General features: G+C 38.8%; 3 protein-coding genes across 7 annotated transcripts; 1 reads left to right on the top strand and 2 right to left on the bottom strand.

Annotated features, from left to right (window-relative positions):
• Positions 1–8: 8 nt before the first annotated feature.
• Positions 9–3,122, bottom strand: ppk10 (pickpocket 10). The gene is made up of 10 exons (XM_017243448.3): positions 2,990–3,122; positions 2,822–2,927; positions 1,640–1,731; positions 1,109–1,562; positions 923–1,041; positions 717–871; positions 592–654; positions 419–525; positions 249–363; positions 9–182 (listed from the first exon to the last, which is right to left on the bottom strand). Exons 1-10 carry the CDS (start codon positions 3,118–3,120, stop codon positions 67–69), a joined length of 1,458 nt encoding a protein of 485 aa, XP_017098937.2. The 5' UTR covers positions 3,121–3,122; the 3' UTR covers positions 9–66.
• An 801-nt stretch (positions 3,123–3,923) lies between these two features.
• Positions 3,924–8,370, bottom strand: LManI (Lysosomal alpha-mannosidase I). Of its 4 annotated transcripts, none has more exons than XM_070277756.1 (7): positions 8,279–8,370; positions 7,154–7,429; positions 6,726–7,096; positions 6,204–6,674; positions 5,536–6,146; positions 5,235–5,479; positions 3,924–5,166 (listed from the first exon to the last, which is right to left on the bottom strand). In XM_070277756.1, exons 2-7 carry the CDS (start codon positions 7,235–7,237, stop codon positions 3,970–3,972), a joined length of 2,979 nt encoding a protein of 992 aa, XP_070133857.1. In that variant the 5' UTR covers positions 7,238–7,429; positions 8,279–8,370; the 3' UTR covers positions 3,924–3,969. The 4 variants fall into 4 exon arrangements, with proteins under 4 accessions (XP_070133857.1, XP_070133856.1, XP_017099275.2 ...); XM_070277755.1 differs by lacking the exon at positions 8,279–8,370 and adding an exon at positions 8,064–8,202; XM_017243786.3 differs by lacking the exon at positions 8,279–8,370 and adding an exon at positions 8,051–8,193.
• A 238-nt stretch (positions 8,371–8,608) lies between these two features.
• LManII (Lysosomal alpha-mannosidase II) lies at positions 8,609–13,886 on the top strand. Of its 2 annotated transcripts, none has more exons than XM_017243609.3 (11): positions 8,609–8,866; positions 8,934–9,304; positions 9,757–10,127; positions 10,195–10,400; positions 10,458–10,594; positions 10,708–10,841; positions 11,210–11,841; positions 11,903–12,123; positions 12,180–12,591; positions 12,648–13,090; positions 13,150–13,886. In XM_017243609.3, exons 2-11 carry the CDS (start codon positions 9,188–9,190, stop codon positions 13,717–13,719), a joined length of 3,243 nt encoding a protein of 1,080 aa, XP_017099098.1. In that variant the 5' UTR covers positions 8,609–8,866; positions 8,934–9,187; the 3' UTR covers positions 13,720–13,886. The 2 variants fall into 2 exon arrangements, with proteins under 2 accessions (XP_017099098.1, XP_017099099.1); XM_017243610.3 differs by lacking the exon at positions 10,708–10,841 and adding an exon at positions 10,980–11,113 and having other exon boundaries at positions 8,610–8,866.
• The last annotated feature ends 77 nt before the right edge of the window (positions 13,887–13,963 follow it).

The following is a 13,963-nucleotide window of genomic DNA, read 5'->3' as shown; positions in this document are numbered from 1 at the left end:
ATAAAAAGATTATCTTAATACAAAAAAAAATGGAATATTATTTTATTTTAAAATGGTTTGGTTTTTTTAGATGGAGTAACCAAAGATTTGCCAAATTAATCGAATTGTGAAAAAATACAAAAGTTCAACTAAACCCAAAACACTGAATCCCAGAAACAATCCGGCTGTTCCCCCAATCGAAACTGAAAGATATATAGCAAGGAAAGTTCGGTTAGGTCTCTATTATTATATAAACTTAAAATAATTACCTAATAAATCCGTGAATGAAAATATAACTTGACGTTTAAGGCGACTTTGTGGCCAAGTTTTAATAGATACAGAGCTTCCAATACTGCCAAGTAACTGCCTTGAGCCTATCATTGGCTAAAAATTGTAGTATAGTAAAAACAAACATTTTATACATATTTAAACTATTTACCAAAGCAGATCTTGTTGTAACAACGGCATCCACGCAATTTTGTTCACAATAACAAGTTGAAGGTTTCTCATGTTTTCCATTTTCTTCGTAAAGTTTTAGAAAGAAATCTGAATTAAAAAAATATTTATGCTGCTTAAAATTTTAGACAAATTTAATAATTCTTCCGTAATTACTTGCATGCCTAGGAAAACAGGACCTTAAAGTTTTATAATCACATACTTTTTTTGGACGAGAAACTAAATTTAAGTAATTAATTTTTTAGAGACTTCAACTTCAAAGAATTATTTTATTTACTTACTCCGATTAGGATAAAAATGAGGGATACATTTACAAATTTTATAGGCCAGATTAATGCGACACTCTTGCTGACAAACATTTCGAGTATAAAATGGAAAATGAGTTAAATTTGATTCGTGATAATAACGACACTTTCTCATTCCTACGGTGGCTTCCCTAAAACAGAAAAATAAAGGAAATGTATCAAATGATATTATTAAAACGTACTTTTCTATATTATCTTCAGCAGTTATTTCTTCAGTGACAGGATCATAAACCACACCTTCCGTAGAGTAACCAAAATTATTATCCACTTTCATTACCTCGTAGACGGAATGTATAAAACTCTTTTTCATAAAAATATTTGATCAGTAGGTATACAAGATAATAAAAATATTATTAACAATTTCTCACATCAATAGCTTCACTGGTAAATCCGAGTAGAGTATGTCCAACATCCTTTTCGAAGTAGGAACCTATTTGATATTGAATTACCTTACGCGTCATTTCATATTTATTGGGTTCTGGATACTGTCCAAAAATGAAATATCGGGAACTATACTCCTCTCCTAATTTGGAGTTCCCCATATAGCACAATCCGTATTCGGTTAGGACCTGACGAACGTGAATGTTTAGCTGTCCATCGATGCAACGAGTACGTTGTTTTTCAATCGGTTCGTAGGTGCTATCAAAGGTGAGATTGTAAATTAACTCCATATAGTGTTCCGGTTTCAGGTCTAAATCTTTGATTATGCTATCAATTTCATTGCTTTCGGGGATATTTTGAAAATTAATATACGTGGAGTTGGCCAAGTTCTCAATAAAGTCCCAAAAAATATTTCTTTGGGCGCCTTTGATGCTATTTTTTCTACAATACATATATTATACAATTACAAAATATAGAGGTTTTAGAAATTTTATAGAAACCAATGATTTACATCTCACCTGCAAAAATCAGCGAAAAAGGTTTCATTAATTCGTTGCATGGGACAAACTGTCAAGCTTGGCACTGATGTGTTCCAAAAGTGATAGTTTCTCTATTTTGAAAATATATTTATTGACTAGGTAAAAATTTAATATAAAAAAAATATACGAATTGTCTATCGATTCTCTTTAATTCTGCATACAAATCTAAAAACTTTTTTTTTATATTTTTTATAAAATTTTTTTGGAGGGTCCCCTCAAAAATGTGGATATTGTATGGGGACATAATTATGGCCACCAGTGAGGACCATATCTTGACCAAAAAACATCGGATTCTTAAGTGGAATACCTTAAACGAATTGTATATCGATCCTCTTTAATTCTGCATCGAAATCTAAAAACTTTTTATTTTTGAGATTTTTAATATAATTTTCTGGAGGGTCCCCTCAAAAATGTGGATATTGTATGGGGACAAGATTATGGCCACCAGTGAGGGCCATATCTTGGTCAAAAAACATAGGATTCTCAAGTGGAATAGCTTAAACGAATTGTACATCGAATTTCTTTAATTCTGCATCGAAATCTAAAAACTTTTTATTTTTGAGATTTTTTATATAATTTTCTGGAGGGTCCCCTCAAAAATGTGGATATTGTATGGGGACAAGATTATGGCCACCAGTGAGGGCCATATCTTGGTCAAAAAACATAGGATTCTCAAGTGGAATAGCTTAAACGAATTGTACATCGAATTTCTTTAATTCTGCATCGAAATCTAAAAACTTTTTATTTTTGAGATTTTTTATATAATTTTCTGGAGGGTCCCCTCAAAAATGTGGATATTGTATGGGGACATGATTATGGCCACCAGTGAGGAGGACCATATCTTGGCCAAAAAACATCGGATTCTTAAGTGGAATAGCTGAAACGATTTGTACATGGATCCTCTCTAACTCTGCATCCAAATCTAAAAACTTTTTATTTTTGAGATTTTTTATACAATTTTCTGGAGGGTCCCCTTCAAAAATATGGAAATTGTATGGGGACTGGAATATGCCCACCAGTGAGAGCTATATCTGGCCCAAAAACAAATCTATTCTTAAACGGAATATCTTAAAGCTTTGTAGTTTGATTCTTGTTGAATCTGAATCCAAATACATTAAACAATAATTATCTAGTTAAATTATTTTGTTTAATTTGTATTACCTCTAGTCCGATATGTGTGCTCTTGGTGTAATAACGATCAATGGATGCCAGACAGACAATAATGCAGTAATATATAGAGACTAATAATAATAAAAGCCAGAGGATCCTAAACAGTAAAATAAATTGTGTAATTAATTATGACTAATAATATTGATTTTCAAATCATACCTTTCAAGCAAAATAAGTATAGTTTGAACAAGATACCTGAACCCGTGAATGCAGCAGTTGTTAAAGTACGAATCGACAAAGTCAATTATGGCTCTTGGCCATGACCTATTTCTGTTGATCTTTATTCTCATTTTTTAAAATAAATCTTCTTATATTTTTTGAGTTTATAGATCAATACACTCGAGTTCTTTTTTATGACTGACTCTTGGTAACTATAATCCTCGTGTATGACTTGTAATCCGATGGCGTGACAAAAGTCTGTTTACAAACGGTTTAAACTGAAACTTTATTAAATATTCAAGATCATAAGATATTGTGATTGATATACCATGTTAAGAGGAGTGCTCAAGATAAGCTTTAAATGACAATATATAATCTAATAAAACAGGATGGGATAATATTTACTTTTCGCGACAGAAAATTTAAAAATATTTGTTTTAAGTGTCAAATACTTTAATATTTTTCAATAAAAATGTACTCTCCTGACGAATCCAGTTCGATTAACCAAGAAACTAGAGGTTGGTTTGATAATCTTTGCGCTGAAAGTCGTGCCAACTTTATCGCAAATGAGCAACATTCTAAAGTTTACCAACAATCCACTTCAAAACGCGTTGGTGACCTCATGAGTGCCGACGAGTGTTATAATTTTATAAGGACTAATATAAAAAGTCGAAAAGATACGAACGAAGATGCATTATGGAAATTACCGATGATACTCCTCATCATTGGTTGCCTTCTGATGTTTTTGATGATTTTCTGTTTCTTTTGCCAATTTGTGTACCGAAAAATAAAGGAGTCTCAACTGGCAAAAGATATTAAAAGTATAGACATTTGCCAAGCCGAGGATCAGAATAGCCGTATTTTAAGTCACCAAGAATCCCCGAGAAAGGAAAGACATACCTATTGTTCGTGTGGCAGCTAAAAAGAACTTGACTTTAAGAATCAATAGTTTCGTTATATATTTTTCAAATCAAATATGATTAATGTTTTATAATAAATGTACGTATTTGCATGGGCACCAGGGTGACGGCAAACTCGGCAACTTCCATGGTAGAATTCGCCTCCAGGGGTCGGTGGGGAGCATAGAAGAAATCAATATTAGCCGGGTTCGATCCAGAGCTATCCTGATTGAATTTGAATCTCTTCATCTGGCTCAGCAGCAGATTTCCGTCCAAAGTAGTTTCCCAAATCTCCTTTCCGTCCAAAGACTCAAAAAGCGGATAAATATTGAAGCTGACTACATTGCCAATCGTGTTAAAGTTTTCCACTCTGATTAATATTTGATCTTGATCATATTTTTCAAAGGAGAGTAAGCCAACGGACCGGGGAAAAACGGAGAAATCGGGTAAGAGACTTCGCTTGACAGAGGCAACATTATTTGATTTGCTGAAAAACTTCCAAAATGGTAAGTGCAGTTCGAGTTGTGTGGATCGCTCGGCGTGATTGGGATTTTCTGAGGCGGCGTCGAGGATGAGGGAGATCTTTCCCCTGGCAATCAAACCAGTTCCATACTGCACCTCGTTGAGGGCCTCACCCACGCCAAAGGCATCATCGCTCAATAGGCGACGATGCAGCATCAGTTCCAATTCTCCGTCTCTCAAGCTGGCTCCGCCCTGGGCCCGATCGTTCAGTAGAGTGATTCGCTTTTTGTCGTCTTGCAGGGAAATCTGGGCGGTCACCGGATAATAGTTTCCACTCACCGACTCGGTCATATCGGCATCGAAGTTCTCCCGCTTATTCCGGTCACGTTCTAGCATTTCCCTGCCATTGGAGTCGGTGTAGAATTTTCCGTTCGAGGCTATATTGGTGGTAAATCGAGTAACTATCTCCCTGCCCACCTCATCCTCAGTGGGAATGGGCCCCACCAGCCATTCAAATTCCACGCGATTTATTCCGTCATACAGTCGTACCACTTGGGAGACGAATTCATTGAAGTGCTGATGGACTTCCTTGACTTTGGTGCCATCATAGACAGATAGTTCCACTTTGTTGGATAATATTTCTATATTTCCGTCGGGTCGGAAAATATATGCCCCGGATGAACGATTCTTAGCTTCCCCATTATTGCCCTGGAATCCCTTGTAGATTCCAAAACTCTGTTCAATATTCTCGGTTACCCCATTCATTTCGATGGTTTTCAAGCCACCAGTGGTGGTATCAAAAACTAGTTTTATGAGCTGTAATAATAGAACATACATTATTATGTAATTAACATTATAAAATAAATAATTTTATAAATTCTCACCGAGTTTTCAACTATTAATTCATTGGATTCTTCATCGTTGGCACGTCCAATAGAGTTGTGGGCATAAACACTATTATATGACAAATGCGATTGGGATTTTGGGACTGGTAATATACGAATATAGAAGTTGGAAATCTTTTCCACAGTGGCCTGGAAAACCAATTCATGTTGGGTGTCGTTTGGTCGATGTTCGAGGGATAAGACTTGCCAGGGTACGGCTACAAGTTCGGATGGTACTTTGCGAGCTAAAACGATTTAAAATTTAATGAGTAAAATTTAAGAAAAACAACCATTTACGTACCTTTTTCATCTGTGACTATATAGTTCTCCTTAGGCACTGGAACCCTTACATACTGAGTGGAAGTGTGACCCAAAGGATTCACCACAGTCACTACCACATTATTGGCGCTTTTTTGGGTGAAAGCGCAGGCACTTATGTTCAATTCCAGGCAGCTATCAAACTCTCCTGATGTCAGATTAGTTAGTATCCTTAAGGCATCCCTTGCATTGTTTTCCGCACCAGAAATAGCTTCATACAACAGTCGATCGTAGTCCTGGGCTACTGCCTGTTTCTCAGTACCCGTAACTGCATCATGGTGCTGCATAATGCCCATGGCTTGACTAAGATTCTCAAGATTCTCGGATTGCTGGGAGCTGGTCAGATTGGCCAGGACACCCAGTTGCTTGACCACCTGCAGGAAATGATTGCCATCCCGCTCGAAGCGCTTTTGGGTGGGGCGCGATGTGAAGTAGCCGGTCCAATAGGAGTGTGAGTCACTGGAGTAGGGGAAGAAGTCCTGGGTCTTATTGGGCCAAGTCTGTTCCAGCTGGTGAAGCTCATAGAGGTAACATGAGGGAGTTGAGTAGAAGACATTGATTTGGGAACCTTGCGACTGTCGAGCGTTGACATATCTAGTAGAAACTCAAGATTAAGATTTGAAATAAAAAACATAAGAATTTAAAACTTACTGAATTAGTTTGTCCATGTTTTTAAAGTTCACCTCGGCATCTTCATATTGAAAATCATCTCCCATGGGAACCATTACATGGGGAGTTCGGAAAGACTTTGACATGGTCTGGATATACTCAATAAACTGATCCACTCTTTCGGCCACATTGTTGTCATAGCTATCTCCATCTATAATGGGAGCATCCTGGCAGTTGATATCGAAACAGAATCCCGGAGGCGCAGAGTAGTGATTGTATAGCATTCCAGTAAATAGTTCAGAGTTCTGGAGAGCTTCACTGGACTTCCAAATCATCTCCATTCCCAGATCGCCCAGGCGTTTTCTTTTATCAAGGTAATCCATGCGGGCAAAGAACTCGCCATGATAGCCCATCTGAGCAAAGATAGAAGCCATTTCGCGGGAATGTCCAAAGGGATCGATTTGCCAGCCAATTGAGGGGCGACCGCAGTCACCAAATATGTCTTTCAAATATCTGAAAAAAATATATATTATATACCATATCTTATACAATATTAATACTCACTTTAAGCCCAAATTGAACTGATCAATCACACTCTGGTAGTGAACGGTAGCCTCATCGTTCATGCTCCAAGCTCCTCCAGTGAATTCTAAACGACCCTCGGCCACTAGTTTTTTGACGGCCTGTCGTACGGCTTCGGGTTGTTCGGAATACCATTTCGCAAAGAAAAAGGTCTCCACTTGAATGAAACGCCTGCTGGAGTCCTTAAGAAGCTCCTGGACCACGGTGTCCAAGATGTATTGGACGCCGGCGTGTTGTATTTTATTCTGACTGCCATAATAGTACTGATCCACTGTCTTTAGCCAACCGACATCGTCGTGCGAATGTGGGACCAAATGGACATTGATCATATTTACCCTCGTCTTGGGACATGTCTGAAAATCAAAGTAATCTCAAGAGCTGATAATTTAGAAGAAAATTCATTCAGTTACCTCGAATCCGCAGGTAGCCTCGGATACCGGAGCATACGGTAGCACCAATGCGATAAATATTAGCACTCTACCGAAATATTCCATTTCAGTGAACGCACAGTTCTACGGATGGGGTCTTATCGGGACTGTAGAGCCGACTCAAATGAAACAAGGAATGGGGCTATTCCTTAGACCCCAGCAATGTGCCACTTGAAGCGATAAACCTTGAGTGGGATTATCAAATTAAAATCCATTTAGGGGGCTCCTAGGCGCGATAACACCTTACATTGCTATACCCTTCAGATAGAAGTAATTCAAAATTATTGCATTGGAATCATTATCCGTTTAATTTGCAAAATAAAATACTTATGAATACACGTATGTGTTTACACGAACTTGTGGCTTGTGAGGCTTATCAGAGCTTTAAAAAAAAATAAAACATACATATTCATATTTGTTTATGTTTAGGCTATAGCCATTGACTTCTGTATTTTGCATTATAATTCTTATCAACGCTGCAATCGGTTCAAGTAATTAATTATTCAGATTGTGAAAGGAAATCGAATTTTTTTATGGCTTTGTACCCGAATAAGAGGATTATAAAAAGCGGGTCTTGTAAACAAGCTAGTTCTTATAATATTTTTGAATGGGGACTCCTCAGCCATCTACTTTTAGAAGTGATCCAAAGGCTGTGAATGTTTTTAGATTTCTTGATTAAAAAGTTATTCATTGTCCATTCAAAAATTAAAATATAAAAGGAAAAATTGTAGCGTCGATGCACAAAATTTGAATTGCTTAGACAAGGAAGCTTAAAAAGATTAAACGATCGTTTAATATTTACAAAATCTTGATATTATAAACATTTTGATTTACAAGCCATTAAAAATATTGATTTAGTAGTTGTATTTGTAAACACACCGTTTGTTAATACTTTTGTGGGAATTAAAGATTCAAAGTCAATTCTTGTGTTGTATTTTAAAATCTTATGATTTTGTTCAAACCACAGATATAGTAAAATTTCTATAGTAAAATTTCTTTTTCTAGTAAAAGCAATCTTTTTAGAACACCATCCGATTAAATATAATTCACGAAAAACATTAGAAATTTGAAAAATATTTATAGATACTTCAACTTTTAAGACTTTACCATCTGAAGTGTAAAGAATTAAATCGGATTCGCTTGGATGCGATTTTCTTGATTGGATTTGAGAGGCTGAACCTTATTCGCTTAAACTCCGTTGATAGACTGACTCGACGTTTTCTTTTAAAATGGTTGAGACAGCACCCCCAATAGGTTTTTCCTCACTTCAAAGTAAGTGTGACCATTTTCAGGTAGTTGTCTTCACAACTTAGGCGATAAGAAGCAATTAGAGTGCTATGTTGAAGATTTTTATAGGGTAACCTGGGATCGCAACACCTCAATATAGCCTAATTACCTGCTGGCGTTGAAGTCGTTGCTGAACCACTTAGACCCTTTCCGACTCTGCGATAGCAACATACTTTATTTCAATGCTATCTTGCCTGCATTCGTGTGACGAAGGTTTTTAGAAACCAATTAAGCACTTGACTGGCTTTGGAGTGTGGACATGATTAAGTGGATTAAGCTGAAGACTTTATAACCATCCTCCAAAAGGAACACTTTCGAACGCGCATGTACACATTTTATAAAGCCCTATCAGTGGTTTCCATGCATTAAGACGCACATACCTACCTACGCTCCTAAGTACAAACATATGTAAGTATACTCGCTCACTTTCCTCGGAGCTCAGTACCTACATTCATATATTTGTATATAATTTTAGGTGTACATACTATATGGCAATAAATACGCCAGCAGAATCATTCTCAAGTAGGTCTCGAGCTGAGTTTGCGGTCTCCGGTCGGACAGTCCGCTCTGCGAAGCCGCTGCGATCGGTTCTACGGACATTGAGAGAAGCTCCTCATCGGGCTATATCCGAAAAATTGTGTATCTACTCGAAGCAAAAGTGTCAGCTTTATGAAAATAAACTAACTGGATGCATTTTCCTCAAAAGTGAATAAATAATAAAAATTTGCAATGTCGGGGAAATTCTCAGCTGGGCTGGCAATTTTGCTGGCTTTGATTTGCTTTACTGGCAATGTCGATTCTCGGAGTATCCAGCAGCCGGCATCTACATCTCAATGCGGTTATCAGGTACGTACAATTGTAGATACAAGTTGTAGATACAAATAGTAGATACAAAAAGAAAAGAAGCAACTGTTGCTCATGCAACATGTTGCAGGCAATAGCACCCAAGGAACTGAAAGATAGCATGGTTCTACTCTCACAATGTTTGAAAATATAATCTTTAAAATATATTCCAAATAATATATATAGTAAAAAGGTTAATCTGTGTTTATTTCCAGCTATCAGTCATTCCATTTTTATACACCCCTTAAATATTATTTTGTATACTGAGACCTAATTATATTTCATGTATTTTTTTTGCTACAGATAAGCAAATATTTTTAAAAACAAAAACAAACTTTAATAAAATTTTTTTTCATACCCACTTAAGTATTGCAACATAAGTAGATAAGATTAGTTTTTAAAAATATAAATATAATTTTTTAATTATAAATATTCATAAAAATCTTTATCCTCAGAGCTGCCACCCAACAAAGCCCAATATGCTGAACGTGCATCTTGTGGCCCACACCCACGACGATGTGGGCTGGCTGAAGACCGTTGACCAATACTACTATGGAAGTGAGACCAGGATTCAGAAAGCTGGTGTCCAATACATCATCGACTCTGTGGTGGAGGCCTTGCTGAGAGATCCGGAGAAGCGATTCATTTACGTGGAATCCGCCTTCTTCTTCAAGTGGTGGAAGGAGCAGAAGCCCAAGGTCCAGGATGCCGTCAAAATGTTGGTCGAGCAGGGAAGACTGGAGTTTATTGGTGGAGCTTGGAGCATGAACGATGAGGCCACCACCCATTATCAAAGTGTGATTGATCAATTCGCGTGGGGATTAAGGTGATAAGCCGATACTTATCTCAAGTTTCTCAAGAACCCATTACCAAATATGGTTATATAATTTCAGACTTTTGAACGACACTTTCGGTGAATGTGGTCGTCCCCGCGTGGGATGGCAAATCGATCCGTTTGGTCACTCCAGGGAGATGGCTTCCATGTTTGCTCAGATGGGCTTCGATGGCATGTTCTTCGGTCGCCTGGACTACCAGGATAAGGATGAACGTCTGATGACCAAAAATGCTGAAATGATCTGGCATGGTTCGGCTAACTTGGGTAACTATTAAACTAGTTACGATTATAAATGTTTATTAAAAAGTTCATCTTTTTTAGGAGAACAAGCGGATCTGTTCAGCGGAGCTCTCTACAACAATTACCAGGCCCCAGATGGTTTCTGTTTCGATGTTCTTTGCAGTGATACACCCATTATTGATGGCAAACACAGTCCCGATAATAATGTCAAAGAGAAGGTACAATTATCGTTCTATATTTGTATAATGTTTCTATGTTTTTTTTGGCTTCTGGCATTTGGTTAAGCTTTTGTCCTTGTCATGTCTTTTGTTTGTGTCCTCCATACCATCAGGTGGATGCGTTTTTGGATTTCGCCGAGACCCAATCCAAATACTACCGCACCAATAATGTCATTATCACAATGGGTGGGGATTTCACCTACCAGGCTGCTCAGATTTATTACAAAAACCTGGACAAGTTGATACGGTAATTTCACATAATTGTTGTGTCCTTGCAAACTGTTAACGAAAGCCCTTAAATTCAAAATTTTACTGTTCTGTCCTCCGTCGAAAATGTGCCGTCTGATTTAAGAATTAAACCACATTAACCATAATGTCAAAACAGGTTGATGCCTTCTTTGAATATGTCACTAAAATGGCCACCCGCTATCGCACTCAAAACGTGATCCTCACCATGGGTGAAGATTTCCACTACCAAAATGCCGATATGTGGTATAAGAATCTGGACAAGTTGATAAAGTAAGTAGGGAAGGGCTTTCCTTAACAGATAAAGAGAGAAAGTGCTAGAATTCTATTGTCAACTAAATGGCATTTCCTATTTTAACCGACTCCCAGGTATGCCAATGAGCGACAGGCTAATGGCTCAAACATAAACCTCCTATACTCGACACCCTCGTGTTACTTGAAGTCCCTGCACGATGCCGGAATCACCTGGCCCACCAAGAGCGACGACTTCTTCCCCTATGCCTCCGATCCGCATGCCTACTGGACTGGCTACTTCACGTCTCGGCCCACTTTGAAGCGATTCGAGCGGGATGGTAATCACTTCCTGCAAGTCTGCAAGCAGCTCAGCGCCCTGGCCCCCAAAAAGGCCAATGAGTTTGACCCCCATTTGAACTTTATGCGAGAGACTCTGGGCATAATGCAGCACCACGATGCCATAACAGGAACGGAAAAGGAAAAGGTCGCCCTGGATTATGCAAAGCGTCTGAGTGTCAGCTTTAAAGCCTGCGAGGCCACCACCCGGAATGTCCTTAACCAATTGTCAGTGCCATCCAGCCAGCAGCAGAGCGGCAAATATGTTTTGGAGTTCAAAAACTGTCCCCTGCTGAACATTACTTCTTGCCCGGTTTCGGAGTCCAATGACCGCTTCTCCTTGACTTTGTACAACCCACTGGGCCATGTGGTTAGTGAGTACATCAGAATTCCAGTGAGTGGATCTGATTACAAAATCATTGACAACAAAGGTATGTTTTTTTGGAAAATACCTCAACCAATTTGTTTACCAATTTCTTTCTTAAATTTCAGGTGTAGAGTTGGCCACCCAAGTGGTTCCAGTTCCTACTACCATTAACAAAATCAAGCACCGAGCTTCCACTGCCAAATACGAACTTGTTTTCCGTGCCACCAATATTCCAGCTTTGGGTTATAGGTCCTACTATATTGAAAAGTCTGAAAGTTCTAAAAAAACTCTGAAACCTCAAGCCGAACCAAAGGCTTCCTCTAGTGTGACTGTGATTGGAAATGATGTGAGTTTCATTAAATCCAAAAATGTTACCCTTCTAAGACCATATTTATTCTTTAGAACATTAAACTTGGCTTCGACACGAATGGTTTCCTCTCAGAGGTGACTGCTGATGGCCTAACCCGACTGGTTAGCCAGGAGTTCTTGTTCTACGAAGGTGCTGTTGGCAATAATGCCGAATTCCTGAACAGATCATCTGGTGCTTATATCTTCCGGCCCAACGAGAACAAGGTTGACTTCTCCACCGATCATGTTGAAATTGAGGTCTACAAGGGCGATTTGGTTGAGGAAGTCCACCAGAAATTCAATGATTGGATCAGCCAGGTAGTGCGAGTCTACAAGAAGGATTCCTTTGCAGAGTTCGAGTGGCTGGTTGGACCTATTCCCATTGATGATAACATCGGCAAGGAGGTTATCACTCGTTTCAACTCTGATATTGAGTCGGCAGGTGTCTTCTACACAGACTCTAATGGTAAGATTATAGATATCTCGAAAGTACATTATTTAATAATATTTTTGTCCAAATAGGTCGTGAAATGATTAAGCGCAAGCTGAACCATCGTGATACCTGGGATGTAAAGATTAACGAGGAGGTGGCTGGAAACTATTATCCCATTACCACCAAAATCGATCTGGAGGACGATACAGCCCGCATGGCCATCCTGACTGACAGAGCTCAGGGAGGCAGCTCCCTGAAGGATGGTTCCCTCGAGCTTATGGTGCACCGTCGCCTTCTGCGCGATGATGCCTTCGGAGTCGGAGAGGCCCTTAACGAGACGGAATACGGTGAGGGTTTGATTGCCCGTGGCAAGCACCATCTCTTCTTTGGTCTGTCCAAGGATCGTGAAGGCGTTTCCCTGAAATCCATTGAGCGACTGGTTCAGTTGGAGAAATTGCTGCCCACATGGAAGTTCTTCAGCAACGTGGAGAACTACACGGCCGAGCAATGGCGCACTTCCTTTACCAATACTGTAAGATATATTTTTATACGTATTTTATATTCAATTTCTATAATTATCTCTATTTATAGTTCTCGGGAGTTTCTTTGGTGCTGCCCAAGCCCGTGCACCTGCTCACCCTGGAGCCATGGCATGAGAACCAACTTCTGGTCCGTTTTGAGCACTTCCTGGAGAATGGCGAGGATGCTATGTACTCCAAGCCTGTTCAGTTCAATGTCAAGAATGTCCTGAGTTCCTTCAATGTCGAGAGCATGCGTGAAACCACTCTGGATGGAAATGCCTGGTTGGACGAGACGCAGCGTTTCCAATTTGCTCCTGAAAACGAGGCGGCTGCTTTCAACACCTATGGAACATTCGCGGAGGAAGCCGAGTCGGTTCAGCTACTGAGAGCCGATAAACCACTACTGGAGGTCAAATACTCAGATGAACCCCTGCCAGCTGGACAATTGGGAGCCGAGAGCAATCGCATTAAGCGTGAAATAAATCCTACCTTGTACAATATGTACGATGCCCGTAAATCCAAGTTGTCCGACGAGGATATAGATATGTCTCTCTACGCTGATAGCGATAGCAAGGATTACATTGTAGAACTGAGTCCCATGGAGATTCGTACATTTATTGTCTATTTAACAGAAGCTTAAGTTTCCTGAACAAATAGCCATTTTTTTTAAAGAATAAATTTATAATAATAAAGTGTATTTATCTTTCTGTTTAGAGTTTGAAAAATATGGGAACTATAATGAACAAAATGCAGTTGTTTTCGGTTTTTCCGGATTACATATTTAATAAGTCCTGCGCGGAAATTAAATGGTCAATCCTCTTTTTTAATTAAAAAAGTAAAACATTCATAGGTGGAGCAAAGTACTGCAAGTCATTGCTGAATAA

Source organism: Drosophila bipectinata, chromosome 2L (assembly GCF_030179905.1).
Source record: "Drosophila bipectinata strain 14024-0381.07 chromosome 2L, DbipHiC1v2, whole genome shotgun sequence".
NCBI classification, from domain to species: Eukaryota; Metazoa; Arthropoda; class Insecta; order Diptera; family Drosophilidae; genus Drosophila; species Drosophila bipectinata.
The sequence above is the reverse complement of the archived record's forward strand: the minus strand, read 5'-3'. Positions and strand labels throughout refer to the sequence as shown.

Coding starts and splice junctions, on each gene's coding strand:
- ppk10 (XM_017243448.3), bottom strand. CDS start 3,120: ATGAGAATAAAGATCAACAGAAATAGGTCATGGCCAAGAGCCATAATT. Junction 1,563..1,639: donor TTTTTCGCTGATTTTTGCAG/GTGAGATGTAAA, acceptor TATGTATTGTAG/AAAAAATAGCATCAAAGGCG. Junction 655..716: donor TCATTTTTATCCTAATCGGA/GTAAGTAAATAA, acceptor ACTTAAATTTAG/TTTCTCGTCCAAAAAAAGTA.
- LManI (XM_070277756.1), bottom strand. CDS start 7,237: ATGGAATATTTCGGTAGAGTGCTAATATTTATCGCATTGGTGCTACCG. Junction 7,097..7,153: donor AGGCTACCTGCGGATTCGAG/GTAACTGAATGA, acceptor TTTGATTTTCAG/ACATGTCCCAAGACGAGGGT. Junction 6,675..6,725: donor CAGTTCAATTTGGGCTTAAA/GTGAGTATTAAT, acceptor TATTTTTTTCAG/ATATTTGAAAGACATATTTG.
- LManII (XM_017243609.3), top strand. CDS start 9,188: ATGTCGGGGAAATTCTCAGCTGGGCTGGCAATTTTGCTGGCTTTGATT. Junction 12,124..12,179: donor TGACTGTGATTGGAAATGAT/GTGAGTTTCATT, acceptor TTTATTCTTTAG/AACATTAAACTTGGCTTCGA. Junction 13,091..13,149: donor GCACTTCCTTTACCAATACT/GTAAGATATATT, acceptor CTCTATTTATAG/TTCTCGGGAGTTTCTTTGGT.